Here is a 24,862-nt window from a genome sequence, read left to right as displayed (position 1 = left end):
ACCATTAAATACTTCCGGAGCATTTTCCGATGAGTGTCACGCTGGCAAGCCGGAATGATATAGTGCTGCAACTGGAACACTGCATTCTGATTGGTCAATCAAAATGACGCACAGCTTCAATATTTTTTAAAGACATGTACTCAACAGTATTACTGGTAAGAATAAATGGAAGGTGTCATGACCCGTCATTTTCATTTGACCCATCTGCATTCATGAACTAAACAATTAGTGTCATCATAAGCACTTAACTTGTTCTCTCTCATGCATAAATAATATCAAAGCCGATATATATGTATATTCTTAGAATAAGTCAATATTTGAGACGATAATAAAATATCCAAGTTTTCATTTCAAGATAGTAGTTCGAAGTCTTCATTTCAAGACGGTTGTTCGAAGGATTTGTACCAATAGTACAACCTTGCCAAATGCCAAACATTGACATTCGCAGCCTGAAAATCAACTAAGGAACGTTTTATCGCATGCTCATTCAATAACCGCCCTTAAGCAAACATCTCTTCCATTAACGCTTTTACATTTTAATTTCATTATGTAATCAATCTGGTCACTATTCGGCAACACCCGCCCTGTTAACTGACACAAAACCATATGGTTTGCCTCAGTCTGATGTCACGTAAGTAATGAATGACTTTATATGTATCTGGTTCGTACAATATAAAATACTGCATTAATAACTATATAAAAACAATGGAGTCATAGCTAATGGCATTGCATCAGTTGCTCTGAAACTACAAATGCAATGAAGCAATCGTGCATTAGAGTCTTGACAAATGCTAAATAGAATCTTCTTTTTATACGTTATGTCATTTTAAATTAAATTGTTCTTTTAAAATTTAACACTATATTTCTGTTACCAAAGTCTATTCAATCCTGATTATTGAATGCTCTGCTCCTTAACTGTCTCCAAGAAACTTCCAGATGAAAATTATTTATCCCTATGGACTTTTACGATTGTGGCCATGTATTAAACTTGGGTCAACATAAGAGCGCATGGAATAGAATCGTCACAATTAATATGTCACATGTTTAGGCTCGAATAAACAGTCACAAAAGAAAGAGTGAAAACAACAAGCTTTGGAAAATATGAATAATTTATTTCCCTGGACAAATGCTGTAAAAATAAAACAAATATGAGAACTTACGGTTTCCAGAATCAAATCCAAAGTTAATGCAACGATAATCCACGAATAAAGTTTTTGCGGTCCTAATATTGAAATGTTCAAATGATTTCAAGTCCCGACGAAGAATCCAAGATGGAAGGCGATGAATTATGTTGTAGCCTGTACTGTGTTGATGTCCACAGTTCCTTGTACAAACACAATAATTTATCCTCTGGTCTTGGAAATCCAAACATAATTTTCAATAATGTCCTTGTTCAAGTATGAATAAAATAATATTTCCAGAGAAACTAAATATCTTTTAGAGTCCAAATAATTTGAAGAAAAATTAACTAATAACTCAGAAACTCAAAAGTTCATTTCTGGTCAAAACATAAGAAAACAACTTGACATCAAGTGTTTAAAAACCCTGGACTCTGATATATCTCTCTCTAAACATCACTATTAATACTAAGTATTTCGCAATTTCAGAAATTCCTAATTGCAAAATATATTACGAAATAAAGGATCGCGTGATCATGTTTACATGTAAAAGTCACATAGATCCTGTATGTCCTTAATAAGAACCAATCATTTTATTCCTTGAAAAAAGTTGTTTACTTGACTCTCAATCAAGCCAGGAATTATGTCAAAAATAGAATCAAGTGTTTCTATTATTAGGTATCTAAGGAAAAACTCAGGTCAACCTGAATGTTCTGGAAAATATCAAATTCCTAGTAAACAAAATTATATTACATTGATATGCAAAGAAAATAAAAAGATTCCAAAACCCACAAACAATCAAATCAAATCAAACACAAATTAAATCAAATATAAATTAAATCTAATATATGTAACACAGTCGAGCATATTACGAGTGTATTTATCAATATGCATTGCTTTCATTGTGACATCACAGCGCGCAACATTCAATCCAGACTGTACTGGATAATCCTTCAGGTTTGTTTCATCCTAAAATGTCGACATACCTTAACATTGATTTTGCCGTATGCACCTATTGGGGCGTCTAAATAATGACCTTCGATTATAGAATATGAATGTATACCAATCCAAATGAACTGAATACTTGCCACTTAAAGGTGTGTCGTTACTGAAATAATCAGAGTTGAATGCCTATATAATCCTTGTAACTTGTACTATAGACAGAAATGTGAGTTTGACTTGCTAACACAGCTGTAATAAGAAAATATTTTCTGATGGTTTTGCAAGTTACATAGCTATATGGATATGTGTGATTTAGATTTTTAATGTAGCTTTAAAAATATTCAGTCATATCACTACGATGTCTGCAGTATGGCAACTTATAGTGATGTCTAGCCCTGGGCATCATGCCGCAGACATGTAGTTTGATGTCCCACCCATCCTGACTGACCTCCTGCATCCGAGGCAGATGCTCTAACCACTAGGCCACTGGAGCGGTCTAGAAATATGTAATAAGCACCGACCCTAAAAAGTTAATCAATGTTTCACTCAAAAAATCTGGGTATGACATTCATGTGTACCTGTATCACACGTTGAGGGATGAAGAACAGAGACGAAGTCCAAACCATAAGCTCGACTTGTCTACAAACTGGATGGCTTGAGCTTTGTTTCCCTGTATTACAGTATCACATGACTAGTGTTAGCCCTTTTTCAAAATGTTGGCAGTAATCTTGCAGAAGGTTGGAAAACTTCCAAAGCAGCTACTACTGGACCCATGGAGAAACGCCTTCAATCTGGAGAGCCAAGAGTGAAGGTAAAGGAGAAAGTAGGATGTGACACAAACACCCCATATTCGGCTCCAATAGTAGTATCGAATGCAGAATGATTAAAACAGCCAAAAGAGGTGGCAAATATTCCAGAGTGCGTGCATGGGCTGTAATTCTCTGGAAAGAAATTTCACTCTCAATGAACGAGTGATAATGTTTCTTGATAGTGAGGACAATCTATCTCTAAACGGTAAATGTTGAGATATCAGCTGAGCCCATAATAGGTACGACAAGACGCTTCTGATCCAGCCTTCAACCTTTTGAAACAAAGATACAGCTACGACTGAGGACCTCAATAGTGAGTGGAGCTACCAACAAATTCAGGTCAGCAAAAGAGAGGACGGATGTATAATAGTTGAACTGTAAATAACATTTCTTCTGCAGACAGGCATGAATCGCACTCCATCTCCACGCAGAGCATGATGACAGAAACAAGGCTAATATCAAACGAAGCTTCACTCAACAGTTCATAAGGGGTTTAGACAAAGCCCACAAAACGCTCAAGGGATTCAATCTTAGCATCAGTCAGTGGGATAATGGTGTTTACAGCTCAAACTGCTTGGTAAGATCATAAAGATTAGGTTCCGACCTAATGAACATACCCTTAAAGGATCTGAGAATGTTATATAGAGCTGCATTATAGCTTCAGTGGCAGAGACAAAACATTCTCATCAAAAAGTAGAGAATAAAATCTTGAGGTCTTGACAGGGAGGTGAGCCCAGGTTCCCACCACCAAATTCTCTCTTAGCGCGCACCAGACTGCAGTGGGGAGATACTCAAAGGTTTAAGCAGGAGAGTGTAATCTATAGCTGGGTGCCAATACCAACGGTCACAGTGTAAAAGGGGGATGATAAGCCACTCCCTATGTTGCCAGGTCAACGTCTAGTCTCTTGACAGCTTCTTACCATCGCAAACTAAAGCGGCTAAATACGTTCTAGAAGCAATATCATCCTGAAAGGTCTCTCCAAACTGTACGGGTTTTTCTTGTCCATCAATCCTAGCGGCTTAGTATATAAGTCTTGTGGCAGGTCATATCCAACGTTCAGATTTGTTCGTCCTAAAGTGCCTGGGCTACGAGGAGGGGGTGGAGAAGAAGCAGGTGCCTGAAAGGATTGGGAGAGACTGTCAGTCATTTATTCGGTATACTCATTAGAATCCAACAACACAGGAAAGATAAAATATTCTGCACTCAATCCAAAAAGGAATGCAGGACTTCCCATTGCAACATCGAGCTGCTGAGAAGGAAATTTGAGAATAGGGATATCCTTTTTCCTGAACTTGGGGAATGATGGGACTGTCTTTCTGTGAAACCTCGTAGCAGCCCGAGAACACTTCTAGTCCTTCCTTGATCGTCTAAGCAGAGTAAGCCTACGCCAATCCTTTTAGTTGGCTCCAGATGAGCAGATGAAGCTAATCCCAGTCATGCAACATCAATTCTGCTTTGAGGACAAGGCATGAATATCCAGGATGACATAAAGGAAAAGGAGCATTTTCTTTTCCAAATTCTGCAGGGGTTGAAAGGGAACGCAGGAAGGAGTAGGGGACATGGACACTGTGGTGGATTGGCATAAAGACCAAAAGCTGTTTCACAGACCACTAATTAAACTCCACTGACCAGTGACCGTAGCTTGAAGACTATCGTCCAATGACATGTGACAACTGAAAGACAAAGTCAGATCACGATACAATTATATCACAGTAAATCTAACAGAGCGAGATCACAGCTGCTCCCCAATTTTAAAAAGGTAGAATCATCTGTTCGTCATTAACTGGAAGTTTGATGAACTGTCTTGTGGAGTTTCCCTAACACTGAGAACCCAGGACTGATCGTTATCAGGAAATAACTGCATCGAAACCATCATTGAGTATACTTGGGCCTTATAGCGAGGCTGGCAGGACTCATGACATTCTTGCTAAGCAGGTGGGTGAGTGTCCTAGACAGCCCTTTCCTGACATAGCCTACATCGTAAGACACATCCCCATATATTTTTATTATGTGGGGTTATAGGTCTTACTGCCTAAACAACTGCCTTGTGTAGAGTGTTCCCAACTCTTCTGACAGGAGAATGAGAGGTCAAATTTTCAGGACTAAAAATATTTGGCAACAAATATCGACATTCCTCCATATATTTTAGTGTCATTGATATACTTACATTGCTGTCTTTATCGTTATGGAATCAAAATCTGACACTAGCAAATGGATGCATTTTCATGTTCCGTTGACATATATCTCAGTTGGTTGCAATGCGAAGGAAGCTCAGAAATGTTGAAGTAGGTTTCAACAAGTCCTCTTTTATTTGACAAATTAAAGTATCTAATTGTTTTTGTTTCAAACATTGCCATTTCGGTGTGCTTTTTTCCTCATAACCATAATAAAAACGTGCATTTCTTTTGTTATATTGAAACAATAAATAGTGTATTTGTGTTTCAGCTGAGGGAATGAACAAAAGGAGACAATATTGGAACCAGTGTTGAATCTAATTAAATGAATGATAGATCAAATTTACTCATACATTCAAGTTAACTAATCACGTGACCGTTGCGTGGAAAAACGTCAAGGTTCATGACGACATTGTAATCAGAGATTTAAAAACAATGTATGTTTTTGCTACTCACTGGCAATGGTTTTAGTAATTATATACATTGGGTTAAAATCATCTACACATTTGACATGACATACGGGTAATAAATTAAGTGTGTCATTAATTCTTTTTGTTGTTTTACAATTGAATATAAAAAAATTTGTGGTTGGTTGTGCAAAGAAAGTTGATCGATTTAATCTTTGGATAGTATAGGGCTTCATTTCAGCATGAAAAGCAACATCAATTATCGGTTTATTAGCAGATATAACAGTTGTGAAATAAGATATAATAAATGACTGTTTTTATTAGTTTCTATATAAACCTTGAGATATCAGTTTGTACATTTTAAATTAATACGGCGCCAAAGAAAGCATAAATGAGTAGAGATACTGGATATCATATAAGTTTTTCCATCATATTCAGATCACAGAAAAGCAACCAAATACCTGCAGCTGGTATAATAATGTGGACCAAACAAGTCAAATTAAGTATTTCATTTCCAACATCATTGAATATACAGTAACAAATACATGTACAGGGTATGATGACAGCTTAAAATAAAAAGATACTCAATTATTTGGAAAGTTCATTAATCCGGACATATTCACTGGGAATAAAGGGGTCTGGAGGTTACACTATTTTTTTAAAGTTTTTCATACATGATCGTGTGACAAAGTTATAACTTTAATGTTTGAGTAGAATTTTAACAGAGATTGATAAAATGACATACTGCCAAATTTGTGTACTTGAAATTGTGTTATTAGACTGATTGTATTTTCATGCACGATTCATCGAGTTTTCTTATTTTATGACAGATTCTTTCGGCATTGCCAGGTCAAGTTTGATATTAATGTTACGCTTTGCTTCCTGATTTTGATTTGAAACTTCTCATTGAGGATTTCCTGGATTAACTGAACAAATTAACGTTCAGGAATTCCGTTCCCTTTGAATTAAGCCAGATAGCGAGGTTTCCCGATAAATGGAGTCCAGATTAACGAACTTTTTTGCAGTTTGCTTTGCTGATAACAAAGATCAACTGAACAAATCAAAAGGAATAAATCTACGAAAACACAGTTTAAACAGGAATAAATCTAACCTTTAAGAAATCAAAAAGTAAGTATAAATGACATCAGTAGCATATACGACTCCCTTGCATCTTTCACAGTTACATACACCATAACTTATGGGTTATTGCAACTAGTTTTAAAATTTGTTCTTCACTCTTTCTTCTGTATCCATGCAGATTCCTTTACAGAGGCACCACAAAATTAAATATGGTGTCAAAATGTTTATTTGAAACAAAAATGTGATGATAACGTACACTTTATGTTAACTATTTATAACAATAGTACACGTTATATCTAGTCTTTAAGACAGTTCCTTGAATTTGGGCATGAATTTGCCAGGATGTCTTGGATTTAAATCGTGCTTATAATATGGAAAGGCTCTTTGCTGCCTGCCAGGTGCAAAAGTGAAAAGATTCTCCCCCACAAGAAAGCAAACCATCTTCTCAACATTGCTGTCCCTGTTCTGACTCATTCAGTGCCTGTAAATCTCATTTTATACTACCTTATTATCAATAAGCACATCAAGCGATTATCCCAAAAGACCTATGCCTTGGCTGCACCTACTAATTGTATTTTCAGTGTATCGACCTTTAGCTCCTTGCAATAAATCATTGAAAAGCCTGTTCAGGACAATCATTCTGTCCATGGTAAGGTTTCTGCCAATAACCCCTCCATAACTGACTGTCCTGTGCCATGTAATTTCATGCCATAGTTTTTCTCGGTAACCAACCATTTGTGGCAGCAATCAGACGATTGCGAGAATTAAGTATTTAGGGTGTTTCTTTGCCACACAAAATGTACTATATCCAGGCGTCAGTGGGACAGCATAGCCTTGCCATCCGGTTTCTCGTACAGCATCGCGTCTACAAAGATGATTAAGACCACTCCATAACATCACCTAGGAGTAATTGTAAACCTGGTCATCCTCTGGTAAATGATCTTCCTCTTTCTTTGACATCATTTTCCCCTTTTTACAGCCTGCTTTGCTCACATGCTGATTCTTGCTCTTTGGTTGCTTTCTTTTGCAATACTAGCAGTACCACTTCTCTTCTGGCACTTCATCAAGTCATTCTGAGGCAAACAAGATGGTGTCATTCTTTACCTAAACATTTCTTTTCAGCATTACATCCTATCATTCGCTCATCAGCACCTAGATTAGTATGGTATGAACAGCAGGTGTAATGTTGGGTCGGTCGTTGGATGTTTCATATACAGTCTTCGTTACAATACAATTCAGTGGGTATATTATCCCTATCAACGTTCACACACAAGTAATGAAACCAGTCTCCATTCTGACAGTTTCCTCTTTGTTCACATCCAATAAAGTCATAGTCTTTCTCTTCATCATCTGGTTTTAGAAGTGCTTCAGTGTCCAATGTATGCCAAGCATTGCGAACTATGTTATCGCTGACCTTTTGTAAGTAATGTTTCCTTTCATCAAAATCTGCATTTTTGATTGATGAAGGGGCTTCAGGGGCCTACTGTATTTGTCCTGCATATTCAGCTGATATATGGCAAGGAGTAAAACCAGCCCTTCTGTTACAAGACACATCAGTTCCAAGGCAAGAGAAAAGTTTTCACTTATATCAGACTTAACTTGGTGGAAATTAAAAACATTTTTCAAATCAGTGAAGGTCATTCTGTCTACTGCGCTTGAGCCCTGGAAAAATTCATCACAGTGATCTTGCATTTCTTTGTGAAACTCTTGTGGTGAAGGTTCCAATCTTCTAAGCGCTCCCATGGATCCAATCCATTTGTTTGTGCCCGTTGTGCATCACTGCCATGCTCACAACTTAGATCATCGCCATAAGGTATGTAGTTTTGTAAATGTTCATAAATGACTACTGCACCCTGGGTAGATGATGGATCTGCTTGAAATGCGACAAGATTTATCAAGACACTTCGTTCACTTGGTTTCTTTGAATGTTCATGACACAAATGTGGTATAGAGCAACTCATGGAAGTACTAATTGAACCAGTTTAGATAGCGAATGATGATTCTCTCAACAAATACAATCATTCATTGTTGTAGTTCATTGAAATCTTCCTCCTTGGGCAGGTAAGATCACACATCCAAATCAGAGGCTTTAGCTCTTAATTTCCAATCGAGATGGGTCACAGGGACATGGTTTACAGCTAAGTATGCAAGCACCATATTAATTGAAGTGTTGGATGTATTTGGCATCGGATGACATGCTTATACCTTTTTCCCTACGTTGTCCCAGCATGCTGTAAATCCAGGTGTAGCACCTCGCTCCATACAGTTGATGGACTTTCTTTATGATCCTGTGGCAATTCAATTGTATCTAGAGCTTCCTCAATTACACCTCCTTCATTTTCCGTTAGGTCTAATCATTTGAAATCATCATTGTTGTAATCTTTCTCTTCTTCTTCTTCTTCCCCCTTTTGTTCCACTTCATAATCCACAATTTCACGGGTGCTCCCACTATACTCGCCTTCTACTGAATTTTCATTTACAAATTCTTCTGAGTCCAATGGTGGATTGATCTCTTCATCAATGTTTGGTATTGTCACCGACATTGCCACGGATACACTCAGATATTTCTGTGTTTCCCAATATTCTGTCCAAACGGTTGCCTGAAAGCTCTTTTTCAGTTGTACTTTTGTACTGTTTGCCGCTTCATCAAATTCCTTTGTTATTTTATCAAATGAACTCAACGTCCCTTTTTATCGTAGACAAACACCTGTATGTAACATCTGTCTCATCGTTTCTGTTTTCAACAAAATTGTAAGGAAAAGGTTTTCTGGAGAAAATTTGCCTTTCAAGAATAAAGAAGGCATGCTGCAGCTGTACCTATGTATGGCTTTAGTGATGACCCATCCTTCTCCTGTCATGTTTCATCTGTGGTCTTTGATTTGACTGCACCACTTAATGCTGTATACGGAATGGGAGCGTTGTTCTAATCTACTGAGAGTGAAATGTCACGAGAAACTGTTTATATGTGGAATAGTAGCCTCTTTGCATAATGGAGATTTGTGTTTGAGAACCTCTTTAACTTCTTGTTGTACCATCTGTGAAACAAACTTAACAAAAGCTCATTTAGTTCCGGACGTAGCGTTGTACAATCCTCTTATGGTCCTGGTATTCTTGAACTGGGTGCCACAGTGGCCAGTTGGAAGTGGGTTGTATGAGTTGCCATTATACACTGCAATTTCGGTCAATAAACCTAATTTAACAGACTTCATAGATTTCATTTTCATAAATAAAATTTTGCGTTATTTCTATTATTGTATTTCCATTTTGTTTATGGGAGTGAGGTGGGGGGGGGACAATTCATAAATATTAATTATACTTTTTATAGCGTGATCCGTGCCTTGTCAAGATCCTCTAACGCCAAATTCAATATTGATTTTCTTCTTCTAGATAATCTACATACCAAGTTGTAATCCAAGTTGCATATTTTATAAATTATGCTGCAGAAAATCTAACTGTTGAAGGACAGACATACATAAATATTTATTATTATTGGAGGGAACTTAACTATCAACGTAACCCTAATATAATGTCACCCAGTTGGATATGTTCCTCTTTAATATATGCAAATTGACAATACAAGTTCATGAACAGAATAACAAAAGATAAATATAACATACAGCAAAATGTTCATTATCATGTTCGCGCACAAGTCCTGATAATCGCCGTTGTAATGTGTGTAGGATTTATTTGAGGTATACGATGTTACCGATATATCATTTTACAGAGGCATTTGTTTACTTTGGTAACTATCACAGGACTTATTTACTGTACCGGTACACTGGTAATTTTGTCAATAGGTGATTTACCAAAAGAAACTCTGTACAGAATTCTCAGAAAATTCTTTTTTTAGCTACTGTGATGATATTAAAAGCATGTTTTCCATTTTTGTTTAGAAAAAAATAAACACGTACCTGTCACAAATGAATTTTGAATATTAGAAATATAATTATATTTAACAACCTTGAACTACAATTTTGACAATTGTCACTTTTGCTAATACGATATCCGAATGGAATATTCTGTATGTTCTTACTTTTACAGGTGTACTGGTATGACACGGTTTCTTTGCAACAGACGGTCAGCACTATTCTCTTTTCTTCCTAATATATTCCTTTAAAGTATTTTGATGTTTCACAGTTTCACTTACAGTGCTCCAACACTTAGTGCACACATAGTTTATTCTGCGTTTTGATGACACTGGGGTGAATCTGGAGCCAGTTAACTTCAAAAAAACCTTGTAAGCATTTTCATTACTGTTTGTAAGAGTGTTCTCAGCAAAGATCTACAGTATCCTCTGTCATCAGGTTTCCTTTAAAAAGTTTGATTGGAGTTACAGCAAGTATCCATGTCCTTTTTTATTGCAACAAATGCAGACGACACAATGTAATTTTTTCAACTACAGAGTGAAATTCAAAACAACGGCAAAATAAAAGAGTGTGCTCATACAATGTCTCCAAACGTGGTGAAGGCAATGTTTGATGATTTAAAGATACGTTGGATTATGCATATGGACATTAAAGATGAACAGCTGTTAATTGCAACGGTCGTGTTATATAACAAGAACGTTCTTGGACTTCTTCTGACTGGATCTAGAAAAACTGCATAGTAATAACTACTATGATAAAGGAAAAAGATGGCCCTATCGCATTGGTTATTTCGCCACTTACAATGATAATAGATGAACAAACTACATCTCTTCAATTGTTGAATTTTTCTTGTTGTAAAATTGAAAGCATTGGAAACATAGACAAAAAACGTGGTCACAGGTAAGAGAATTAAACTTTATCTTTTGTTTTGGATATCGGTATACTTTCGTAATCAAATGTATAACTTGTCATTAAATATATATGCAAACAAATTTATTAATGTTCAATATGATGACATTGTTATAATGTGACATATATATGTACAATAATAATAATAATAATAATAATAATAATAATAATTGATTAAAAAAAGCAGGTTAAGCAAAATATTATTTTATGTCATTTCATACATAATCAAATCGGGATTTCCATTTTTAATTTAGTTGTCTCGTATCAAAAACGGAAAATATCAGTTTGTCTCTTGCTCTATAGAAGCTTGCTTGAAAACATATTGGAAAGATATATATAGAATCCTTGTTGGGGTTTGGACCGAGACAAGGAAGTCTCAGTCAATGGTTTATATTATTTGTCTCCCCACGAGGCTTGCCCGAGTGGGGAGACATATAATATAAACCCGCGACTTGGATTTCCTTGTCTCGGTCCAAACCCCAACAAAGATTATTTTTCTCACCCAATATTTTCCTTTAAAGTATAAAGAATTCTGCACTAATGTTCATGTCCAATGTTTACATGCGGCGCATGAATATAAATATGTTAATGAGGGCCGTGGTGTGACTGTTGCGTCCGATGTACACAGTTTAAACGCGTGAGCAAAGAACAATAACAACATAGAACGTCGCCTAATAATGAGGTATTATTACATTTAATATATGGATGGATATATGAAACTGACAATAAATAATTCATATTTATTACAAGAAACTTTTATTTTCATCTGTTCCAATTTTGAAAAGTTATACTGTCAATAATAAAACGATATTTGCTACTCAACTCTACTGTAGTTATACTTAGTACAAGCTGTAACGAAGAGTAACATCTTTCTTTAGATTATTCATGGGCAATTAGAGTTCTGTGTCACTATCATATATAACTAGTCTTTACTTTGGAGGAGGCGAAACTGTGTATGAGAAACTTGTGTTGTCCTTAATACGGATTGTAAAATTACCCCCGTGTATAATAGACCCTCCAAAAATGGAATCTAGCGGATAGCCATGTGATAAACTTTCAAGTTCATGGATTCTTTTAACATTTATTTTTCTGTCCTGGAAATATGGCAAGTGCTACAGTGAAATTTACGTATGGATTAATGTGCTGACGGATAAATGATTACCTCTGGCTGGTAAGTGTATTATTTGTCATTAAATATAGTAGGTATATTTTTGATTCAACCTTGGCACAGTGGAGATGCTTAACAAAATTAGAAAAAAAAGCATGTTTTATATAACACGTTTCTGGCTGTTACTAAGTTTTCCGTAGCTTTTAAGAGAGTTGGGAGGCTAAGAAGTGTATGGGTCTATAGTCTATATGCATGGATCAGTGCTTTCTGTTATTTTGTTCATTTCACACAGCAATGTGAATTTTATCATATCTGTAGCACAGTCATTTTCAGGTCAGCGTCATTAAATGTTGCTAACAGTATATAATTTGTTTCACACGAAGTATTTAAAAGTAGTTAGGCAGCTCTAGCTACATTTAATGACGCTGATTTAACAATGAACTGAGCTAGGCCTGAATATAGGATAAAATTGACCATTCCATGTGGAACGAACAAGCATAATACCAAAAATCTTGACATCATATGCGTTTGTCTTTGTCTCTCTCGAAATGTTTTCTGTATGGTGTGTTCTGAAAGATGGATTTAAATTACGTTACTATGTTTCTGTTATATATTTGTTGTTGTTGTTGTTGTTTGATTTTAGTACAACTACGTCAGGCACAGCAGAAGACAACAAGGGTTTCTTTTTAAAAGTAGTTCTGAGCGCGTGGACACCTTGACTGGGATGACTAATCTGAGATGGGATAAGAAAAGTAAGGTTAGCAAAACAGCTTGATTTCTCTGTCGCATGGGTGAGAAATTCTGTTCAACTGTATGGCAGTCGAAATGCATTATGCATGCTATTGATGAAGCCCGTTGTATTTCTGAGTGGAGAGAAGAATTCAGGATAGAGTACCAGCGATTGGGCGAACTAAGAAGCATATTGAAAGTACCAGTCATTGCACTTACTGCAACAAGTACGGCGTAGGTGAAAACAGATATCTTAAACTTCCTGCAGCTCTGTGAAGATTATACAGAGATTGTGTTCAACTATCTTGATCGTCCCAACATATTCATCGAAATCATTAAAATCGAGAATTGTGATTATAAAGAAAACCTGTTGTGGCTTTTGGAACATATAAAAGAAAAAGGGGCTTGATCAAAGAAAGCAATCATTTATGACAAAGTATTGACACCGTGGCCAAAGTGTTTGTCACTATGAACGAATATCTTGGTCCTTATACCCATATTGATCACAGCATCTACTAACAGAAATGTTTCATAAAAGTACCCATCAAGTATCCAAGAACAAATGTTTGCTAATTTTAGATGGAAGGATGACAGCACTTGTTGCATTGTTGCAATGGTTGCATTAGGTATGGGTATGGATATGCGAGATATTGATCTTGTCCTGCATTTTGCGTGTCCAAAATCTCTTTTGACTTACTGGCAGGAAGCGGGATGTTGTGCTAGGGATGGTGTGTGCGTGTGTGTTTTTGGATATTTAACGTAGCTGTTGACATTTGTTCAGTCATATCGTTACGATGTCTGCAGTGTGGCAGTTTATAGTGACCTCTAGCACTGGGGTATTATGCCGCATATATGTAGCACGATGTGCCACCCAGTCACATTATCCAGACACCAGGCAGACCAGTCCGAACACTAACCTCTTAATGCTGAGCGCCTAGTGAGGCAGCTGTAAGTACCATTTTTTATAAGTCTCTGGTATGACTCGGCCGAGGTTGAAATCCATGAACTCCTGCATCCGAGGCTGACTCTCTAACCACTAGGCCACCAGAGTAATGATGCTAGGGATGGCAGAAATGGCAAAAGCATTATTTGTATAACAAATTTACAAGTTCCACAACAACCAGCGAAGACATCATGGCAGTAGTCACAAATGTCGAAAAAAATTAGAAAGCAAATCTTGCAACATGTGTCCATAACACAGAAAGATACAAATGAACCAGTACCAATATGCGAAGGATGTGAAGATGTACTGTGTCAATGCAGTTCATGTACATGCTGTTGCGTGTGTATTAAAAAAAAAACATTTTGAGCGCACTAATTCTCTATGCGTAATTTCCTCTCACGTGAGTATTTTCAGTCAATGGATATTAAAACCCGGAAAATGGTTTAAATAAGTGAAAGTGGGCATTCATGTAAAATGCTCTCCAAATCAATCGTAACCAGTTTCTCATGACCAGTCGTTTCATTAGTACAAGTATCCTTGTCATCACATCCATTTTTTTTTCCGTTCTGAAAATTGTTTTAAGAACAAATGTTAGAAGTCTCAATTATACCACTAAAAAAGTGACGACCATATCTTATCATGCTGGTGAAGCAAGAATAAAAGATTAACGATGATTGCCTTGCTCCTTTGTTTCACGGACTCAATCTTATTCAATTGCAATCAATAAATATACATGTATTAAACATGCCATCATCAGTTAAAGAGAAAATAAACAAAATAGTCACATGCGAGTACTGATCAATTTTACTATTTGCATATATATACATGTTATTTATTTATTTATGTATACCTAGCTACCTACTAACAAACATATCAATCAATTTGTCTATCTATATCTATCTGTCATAGTATATAATTACAAGAAACAAATACATGTTTAACGACAGAATACCTTTCTTCAAGATGTATACAGATTTGGTCTGGTTATCTCTATAGGGCCCATTTGAACATTAATCAATGTTTCATTTCGTTCAAAAAACATATCCACACTTAAACCTACTTGAACATACTTTGGCAAACTTCAAGTGCCATTGCATTTCAAAATTTCAAATGTATGTCAACGGAACATGAAAATGCATCAATTTGCAAGTGTCAGATTTTGATTCCATCAGGATAATGACAGCACAGTAATTATATTAATTGCACATAAATCTGAAGAAGAGTTTCGATATGGGCTGCGAATAGACCAACAAGTAGGTCTCCACTTTTTTCCAGACATTGCTGGTAGAGGAGACCAACAATGTCGGGACATATTCCATACTGAAGTTTTATGCTGGTTCAGCCTGCCATCATTTCTGACTATTGAACGCTCACTAGTAATTAATACATTTTATTTCGATTGCCCTTTGTATGTGGATGGTAAGTAAAATCCCTTTTCTTTAGACACATTGCATTAAATCCTTTAGAACCATTACTTTTTAGCATTAATATCTGTCAGAACAGATCACCTGAGCATACATCTATTAATGACCTGTTTTTAAATTGCTGACGTATGTGTGGAAAGCAGCATCAGCCTAAGGCAAGAATAAATCATGGAAACCTTCTTATGACTATATCAGTAGGAACTGACCAATGCTTATGATGGAGCAGTGGTTAGTGAGAGAGAGAGAGCGAATGATTGTTTTTAGACTTGGCATAATTCATCACCTTCATTATTTACATAAACACATGAAGAACATACAAAACAAATCTGTGGTATCATGACCACATGTAGACTGGAATAAGGGAGTTATCACTTGATCTATGCAAAAAAAAAAAAAAAAAAAAAAAAAAGATTAAAATGCAATAAATAAGCCTTTAAAACACAAAACAGCAGCAATTTCTGCTAGTAAATTTGACCAGGTGTAAGCATACATATATTAGATGACACAAAAACACACACAACAACAATATTACAAAAACAAACATTGAAATTACAAAACAAAATGAAGATATTAGATTTACTTGAATGATGTGCATTAGTTGGGTTGTATTTATCATATGGAGGTTTCTCTTATACGCAAACAGATGGAGGGTTAGGGAGTGATACGGTGAGATGGGATATGATGCAGAGGTGATATGATACAAGTTAATGGGAAACCAATGAAGACTTTAAAATATCAGGTCAAGGAAGAATCCACTCTAAAATGAAGCCCTGTTTTGGGGTTTGTTGTCTACCCGACTGTTAGCGGTTGAACATGGGAATATAATCTAGAAGTTTTGATGTGTATGGATTTCCAGGACAGTCAAAGTTAAATTTGATATTGCCAACAAGAATTAGATTGCCACCTATCAATTTTGTTCATGTTCCAGTAGGTTAAGAAACTGCTCCAGAATGAGAGATTCAGTCAGCTTGTTTTTTTCGACTAGCAGGAGGGCGGTACAGACAGAAAAAAATGGACTTATCTCTATTCCATTGTTAACGAGGTTTGGACCAATGATATGTGTTCAAAATTGAAAGTTGTAGAGTAGTTTCTATATCTTATTCTAAGAGGAAGATGTAATTATTGGGTTTTTCAAAGGCATACATCCCGGATTAGGTAATTAAAGCAACAGTCACAGATTTTGTATTACTGCTATAAAATTAGCAGATTATCAGTGGCGTTATGAGTGATACAAGATATGTTTTTTGCTAAGCGTACATTTTCAGTTTATTTATGGACCGCTCCGGTGGCCAAGTGGTTAGAGCGTACGCCTCGGATGGGGGCTCAAACCCCAGCCGAGTCATACTTACAAAAATGGTACTAACAGCTGCCTGGCTTGGCAGTCAGCATTAAGAGGTTAGTGTTAGGACTGGTTGGCCTAGTGTCAGGGTAATGTGACTGGGTGGGACGTTCATGCTACATGTCTGAGGCATGATGTCCCAGTGCTAGACATCAGTATAAACTGTCACACTGCAAACATTGTAGCGATATTACTGAAACATTATTAAAGCTACGTTAAAAATCTTAATCTCACACACACACACACATACAGTTTATTTATGATTGTGGTAGTACTGTGATATGTATCATATATAGGGCAATTATCATGATTAATATCGCGGCAAAAATGGATGGCGATACCAGTTTCTAATTTGTGGTAATTTCATGTACTTACTGTCTAGTGTTACTGCTGAAATCGACGCAACAATGAAGATAATCGTAACTGTGCGGAAATACATTGCAGAATGCGTCAAATTGCTCTGAAAAAGAAACACTGAATATATATATATATATATATATATATATATATATATATATATATATATATATAACTATACGTACATGATTTTCATTTACAGTGTAATACCTGCATTTGTTGTAATTACTGACACAAATAGTTAAAACATCATTCATACAATCCTGAATATTTAGTTTCTCACACATATATCAAATCTAGAAATAAATTACACAGAACAACATTAGATCATTGGTTACCACAGTAAGCTGCCTACATATTACACAAGCAAGCATGATCAATTTGCTAAACAGTAATGATATGTTAAAAGGATGACCAGTGGCAAGCACATATTCTGTGTCATCTCATATCTGTCAGCATTCTGACACTGATATATATTTTCCCAGACAACTTTTGAAAGCATCTTTCTAATCAGTGTATAGAATGGTTTTGACAGTGGAACAAACTTTGTGCTGTGACACTTGGTATTACCTAATCATTGTCATATTGATAAATCGGCAATTTTTAATATAAGATTAAACAATGAACATGAATTTTCTGTGTTCTGTAAATTGTACAAATTAAATATAATTCTATTTGACTTGAGGACACTTTTTAAGTTTTAAGTTTTAGCTAGAAACTTTTCAGAGACAGGGAAAATATTCAAATGGACAGACACTAACCCTGATGTCAAAATATTATGAGACATACTGCCAATCAGAGAATAAAGTGTGTATTCACTAAAACAAATTCATAAACCTGTAGATTTAAATTACCAAATTATTGACAAAAGACTGGATGATTCCAGATACCCAGTCCATAAATATTATTGTCACTGCAAATAGGGACATTAAACAGATTTCTGGAAGACATGCATGGAAATGACACTATATGTACATATTAGGCATTGCTAGTGAACTGCAAAGGAACTGCATTTCAAGTGTGACTCCAAGAAAATTTCCTAATGAACTGCTGATGATCTATTAATAAGCTCAGCATCTGAATTTCAATAGACCAGAAATAATTTGACAACTGTAAAGGGAGGGACTAAATAGTATATTACTCTCTTTGCAGTATCATAAGTTTATATGGAATTTGAATTTTAAAAAATGCACAGGTACAGGGTTTGGGCACTGGACTGATTACAAAATTAACCCATTTCAGTCCCCAATTGAAATGGGATATAACAGACACTTATGTACTCCAAAGGTATGAGGCATAAAATAACTAATAATGCACTAGAAAACAACTACCAGTACTTTAAGGCAAGTCAAACTGCCAGTTTTTGCCCTCGTGGTTCATCCATTACCAGCAGGATGCAGTTTCAATACTTCTGGCTAGCACTTGATCTGCCACTTTGCGGTGTCTACATGTTATCACTAGAATACTGATCATGTTCCACAACAATTTAGCGGAATCCCTCTGCTATCATTTTAATTTAGGATAACTAGACAACAATTATAACTCTTTTGACAAAATCCCAATGTGAATATTGTCATCGATTCAGGAGGAGTAGTGATGGCACGATTTCTGAGATGGCTGCCTTCATTGCCATATTGGGTGCCACATAAACATTTATAATCAACAACTCATTATTACAAGTCCTTTTGTAAGGAAAAAAAAACTTGTTCTTATGATGATTTGTCTAGGCGAAACAGATTCAAAAGCATGGCAGCCATATAGGTCAGATCGGCCCCAATGTACTCCTAAACCAACAAAACGTCATAAGAAGTATTATGTTCAAGCCATATGTAGTTATGACTTTCCAGTAAGCAGCAGCGTATACAAGATTTTCAGGATGGCAGCCATATTCGATGTCAGATGACTACAGCTTCATTTAGGTCAAACTAAGTAAAACAAAAAGACATATGGCAAAACATCCAAGCAGATATGACCATCTATTCAGAATTAATATCAAGAACAATTTTCAAGATGGCTGCTCGAAGCCATATTAGTGGCCATATCGGCACCATTGCCATCTGAGACCAACTAGACATCATAAGAAGTCTTCTGGCGAAGGAAGCACGCGTTATTATGGATTTCCTTTCAAGTGGTGTGTCAAGATAGGTGCCATTGTGTCCATATTGTCTGTCAGATCAATATGTATTTAGGACGATTTGACGTTAGAACAAGTTCTATGGTGAAATCGCCGTCTGACTAGGAGTAGCAATAACAAAATATTCAAGATGTTTATTATGGTGGCTATGATGGGTATCAGATCGGCACCATTTTCGTTTAAGACTTTATGAAGTTCTTCAGTGAAAACCTTATGCTGATAATGACCGTACATTCAGGAGAAGAAGCAATGATAGTATTTTCATGATGGCTGCTGTATTGGTCAAAAGGGATTTCCGATTGGCACTCTTTTCATTTAAGACCAACAAGACATCATAAGAAGTCTTCTGGTGAAAACATGACTTTCTGTTCAAAAGGAGTAGTGATTGCAAGATTATTTGAGATAGCTACTAAGGCAGTCATACTGGTGCTAGATCAAGATTATTTTCATTCAAGACCAACTAGATGTAAGAAACACGAGTGTGTGGTGTGACTATTCCCACTCATGTCTATTAGCCTTTCAGTCAGGTTGTTAAGGACTAGTTAGTCCTACACCTGAGTGGCTAAATTAAAAAGTACTCTTTGAGTACATAAAAGCCTGGGGGATGAGGCTCCTTTTCCTTCCCCCAGGAGTAATTAAAAATCACGCAGTGCGTGAATAAAAAAGTGGTACATGTTCAAAAGAACGAAAACCACTATAATCCAACTAACGAACGAACCAACTAGATGTCATAATATGTATTTTAATGAAACCCTAAGTTGCTATGGCTATCAGTTCAGAAGGAGTAGCGATAACAAGACTTTCAACATGACCACTATGGCAACCATACCAGAAACCTCAGCAGCACCATTTTCAGTTAGAACAAATTATACCTTGGGATGAATATGTGTCAACATTGTTGTTTATATTTAATTTGTATTTTTTTAAACAAATTTATTTAATTATCTGCTAGTGTTCTGTAACACTGTATGTTGGACCTTGTCCGAAAACAGGTTTATCTTCTACTTGACCTGAATTATTGATATTTGTTTTATTCTAAAAAAAAAACAAATGCACTGCTAAAATATTCTGTTTGAATAAGTTTAATATCATGATCATTATTAATAGAAGTAAACGTTTATTTAGGCATTTGTCAACGTTATTGGAATTCTTTAACAATTTGCCTGGCTTCTCTGATATAGTGCAGGATATATTATAATTTTAGGAACAGACTTTCTAATTATACTACTAGCATTGTAAACATTAAGTTTCTAGAAGGCTATTTTCCATTAGGTTATAGTCTTTCTTAAATTGTGACCCGAGTAAAGTACTATATATTCCTGTTATTGGATGAATTATTCATTCATGCATAAGTTCTAGAAAAAAAAAACATTTGGTATTGTTTTGTCTAGTACATTAATTGGCCTGGAATTTATATTTTTCAAATTATTCAAGTGAACTTTCCCTGGAAATACAGAATGCTCATAGAAAATAATATTCTTGGACTGAGACATTCACTAGAATTTATAAAGATTCAAACCTGGAATGATATGACTGTTTCAACAAAAGAATGTCGGTCCAACAGCACGATACAGGCCAACACAGGCGTTGTATTTAATTTGGATTTCTACTAAAGTTTATTCAGAACTTGTATTATTAGGACTTGTGTCAGTAATTCAATGATTATTTTGGGATTTAATTTGCAAAAGTGTAAGTTCTTTTACTCATCATTTCCACTTTGTTTTCTAGGGACATAAATTATTTGAATTTTACAAACCCTGTTGTCTTTCACCCTATTCGGTAACTTATTTTGAGAGCACATACTCGTAACAGAAAATTAGGGGCTCATCCGGGATATGAATTTCTTTAAAATATTTCAGAAAACCTTCTGAAATTTATATTCACCATGTTTTGGAATTTCCAAGTCACAGGTATATTTTCACATTTCAGAAATCTACAGTGACACCAAAACACGCTTTTACAGTGTCATCAGAATTGGAGAACTTTACTTCAAATCCTATCCAGGAATAGTTAGGACTCCTTTAAAAAGGATGAACTGCACCAGCTTGCCAGAAAATATGAGCTATCTGAGGCAATAGCTTCTTTAGCAAAGCAAGACATAAAAGAAATAGTTTCGTCTAATATATGGTGGAAAAGATTGTTTTTGATAAAACTGCGTTGCATTTGAATTAGTGAGTTTACATGTGGCTTTACCTAAAAGTGATGAAATGGAAATTAAAGTACAAGAATGAAACAGAGTTGACAAAGTTTGAGCTTCTAGAAAGACTAAAAATTGCAATTGGAAGAAAGGAAAGAGAGGGGAAAATGCAGTTGCAGAAAGAGGAGAGAGATACAAATGCAGTTACAGATGGAGTGAAATACAAAATAAGTGCAAAGAGAGAGAGAGAGAGAGAGAGAGAGAGAGAGAAAGAGAATTTAAATTTAGATTGAAATAATTTGAGCTTGCAAGAGAAAAGCACATCCCCACTTCACAAATCAGGTTTTGATGTTACTAAAAAAATATTGCGTTAGTACCCCTTTTAAAGAAAAAGCAACAGATACATATTTTCAACATTTCGAATTTACTGAAAATTTGAAATGGCCTAGAGAGCATTGGACTCTGTTGTTACGAAGTACACTTTTTAGCAAAACTAGTGACATCTACATTTCTCTGTCGATAGAGCAAAGTGCTCATTAAATCTGGTTCAGGACTGTATATTCAAGGGTTATGAATTGGTGCTTGATGCTTATCGACAAAAATATAGGAACTATAGACAAGAAAGTGGAAAAACTCATGCTCGTGTGGAACTTTTAAGAGAAAAGAGCTATTATTTTAGAGGTAATGCTTAGCCAAGAAAGTTGGTCAATATTAGAAAATCTCAGACAAGTCATATTAATTGAGGAGTTAAAGAACTTCATCAATAGTAAAGTTAAGATTAAGACTTATCTTGATGAGCATAAGGTCGAAACTTTAGAAAGTGATACTCATACAGCTGACGAGTATTCCTTAAAGCAGTAAGACAATCGGCACAATAACACATTAGTTCATATTTATTTCAATTAATTTCTTTTGAAAATCTTAAATAAATTATTTAGGAGTCAACATAACAAATAATGTGTAATGGTACCTTGAAATTCAAGAAACACCAAAGCAAATAGTACCTTAAGCCGATTAGGAAGCAACTTATCATCTTGCACAAGCGTGAAAGAGTTAGATTAAGTTATTCCCATTTTAGGATATCCTTGTATAACTTGGGAAACCCATTCCCAGATTTAGATGATGCAATAAAGAAATCCAAAAGTAAGTAGCCATGTCTGCTATATTCAATTAGAATAAACCCTTCATAAATGTCGTGGAAACCATTAAACCAACGTACCCTGGAAAATATAACATTTTTAAAAATGTTTTCAAGCAAATCATCATATCCGATTAAAATTTGATCAAACCAAAAGAGAAAAACCAGAAGAAATCAACACGAATACTACAACCGATATGATGGTTACAAATTTAATATTCCCCAATAATAATCATCGAAATTCCTTAAAATAAATAATAATCACAACTGCAGGTCTTCGAAAAGCCAAATGTATTCTTTTCCTGAAACTGTTGTTGATGATAATGATGGTGAAACTATCTATATAAAACATGTACAATAACAAAATTGATCTGCACTTGTATGAAGATAACACGAGCATGTACTGACATTCAAGTCTATACTTGGTGTCGACTTTTATATGCATTACTGTAGCATACCACAGTCCATAAAATCTCCATGTTTTATTAATAGTTAGCCAATCAAACTCCACTACTCAATGAACCATCAACATAATAGCGTCTAAAGGAGTTGTTTAGGACAAGATCCCCAGGTTTTATTAATAGTCTGCCTATTAAAGTCAACAGCCTAATAAAGGGGTTCGTATCATTGCTTACAATTAAACTGTCATACATGTACTATATAATAACTAAATACTGTACTAAATAAAGTCCTGTCTAATATCAGGTGAAGTTTGCTGATCTTGAGTATGCAGTTAGTCATCAGAAAAATAACACCTTTTTCAAACAATGCCATCCCCACCTCGCCACCTTACTGAACGAGAACATAGTATATGTACAAGATAGATTATGCAATTTAAAAGTAAATTATAAGAAAAGATACGAGTCCTTTGGCCAAGAAGTTGTACCCTGCCTATTTTTCATGTCTGATACAACTGTTGGCCACTAGCAACATGGATGACTAAATGAAAATGATACGGAGAACATATTGGTCGTACTAATGACTAAACTGGTATTATGAATCTGAATATTATCTAAACACTAAGAAAAATAAGAAAGAAATATATATACCTGTGCCATTAAACAGAAGCCTACTCCAGAAATGGCTGAATACTTTTCATTTTCTATTTCTTGGAAAGGAAGAATTTCCATTGATTTCGATTTAGGTCACCTTTCTCGGAAAATTTTGATTACTTACACTTTTAAATGACGTCTTTTTTTTTTTTTTTTTTTTTTCTTTTTCTTTTTTCCTTCACTTTATTTAGCGCATTGTCCATCAAATTTCCATTGAAGATCATTGGATAAATCCTTCAAAAATGTTTAACAGCAAATTCAGTGATAGCACGTCGACATTTTAAGAAAACAAGGTCTCTTACTCTTGCTTACAATGTCAGGGATCGTCCTGGGCTTCGCCAATGTCGCAAATTGCGATTTTTTTTCCTTACTGGCGACAAAAATATCCCATCTGGCGATTTTTTTGGCGACAGACTTTTTGGTTGTTTAATTTGTACATGGATTTTGACTGGATAAATTAAAAGGGAGAATGAAAGGAAGCCACAAACTTGACTAAGCAATGCATTGGAATCAATCTGTTACACAAACGATCCTTTGTTCGTATTGACAACCCTATCTTTAGAGTGCATTGTTACATCATAATCTGCTTATGCTGACATCTGGGCTGAGTACTGTATGCTGTGTTACAGTCAATCATGCTACCGAACTATACCTACAACTGACCGACTTATGAAGACGCGAATAGAACAGATACAATTAATTGAATGGCTAATCCTTCTGTTGTTTTTTTATGTTTTTTTTTACATATACCAATACAATAGTTTTGCTGAACCTTCATAGAAAACTGATAACCTTTGAAGTACCGACTATTGCGTATAAATACAAAGCAAATGGAAAAAATCTCAATCACAATTATATCTGTCGCCAGTGCAGCATTTTACTCATTGATCTTTTCTTTTTGCCATCAATCCGTGTTATGGCTGCAGAGACTTAAACTCCGCAACAAGAAATAGCAAAAAAAAAAAAAAAACAGTTTTGCATAATTAATAATAATTATTTATTTCTCAAAATACAGGAGTGAAAGAATCCCTAAATTGGGTGTGAATTTATGCTTATATATACGGTCCAATATTGCCAACTGTTGACTCATGTAAGTTTCATTCGTGGGAATGGAGATCCTATTTGCTTGTTGAGAAAATTTATGCAGCATTCAGTGATCATTCTTGGGATTTAGGAAGATATTCGCTTCAAGCTT

General features: G+C 35.5%; 2 protein-coding genes and 1 pseudogene across 3 annotated transcripts in view; 1 reads left to right on the top strand and 2 right to left on the bottom strand.

Moving 5' to 3' along the window:
* LOC149795957 (uncharacterized) overlaps positions 1 to 24,862 on the bottom strand; it is a 72,912-nt gene that overhangs the window by 8,939 nt on the left and 39,111 nt on the right. Inside the window, exons 1-2 of one of the 2 annotated variants that reach the window (XM_089965882.1) lie at positions 23,665 to 24,738; positions 17,225 to 17,309 (exon numbers count right to left, since the gene is read on the bottom strand). In XM_089965882.1, the coding sequence (XP_089822008.1) occupies positions 17,225 to 17,309; positions 23,665 to 23,745 (166 nt within the window). In that variant the 5' untranslated portion in view covers positions 23,746 to 24,738. Of the gene's footprint in view, positions 1 to 17,224; positions 17,310 to 23,664; positions 24,739 to 24,862 lie in introns of those variants that run through there. The other variant, XM_089965883.1, reaches the window with a different exon arrangement.
* LOC149795960 (uncharacterized) lies at positions 6,796 to 8,443 on the bottom strand (annotated as a pseudogene).
* LOC149795959 (uncharacterized) lies at positions 13,247 to 13,929 on the top strand. Its single transcript, XM_089966202.1, is given in 2 exon segments — positions 13,247 to 13,512; positions 13,723 to 13,929. Coding segments are annotated over 2 exon segments (450 nt in total). The 3' UTR covers positions 13,907 to 13,929.

Source organism: Sinohyriopsis cumingii, chromosome 7 (assembly GCF_028554795.1).
Source record: "Sinohyriopsis cumingii isolate HCF-2022 chromosome 7, ASM2855479v2, whole genome shotgun sequence".
Lineage (NCBI taxonomy): Eukaryota > Metazoa > Mollusca > Bivalvia > Unionida > Unionidae > Sinohyriopsis > Sinohyriopsis cumingii.
The sequence above is the reverse complement of the archived record's forward strand: the minus strand, read 5'-3'. Positions and strand labels throughout refer to the sequence as shown.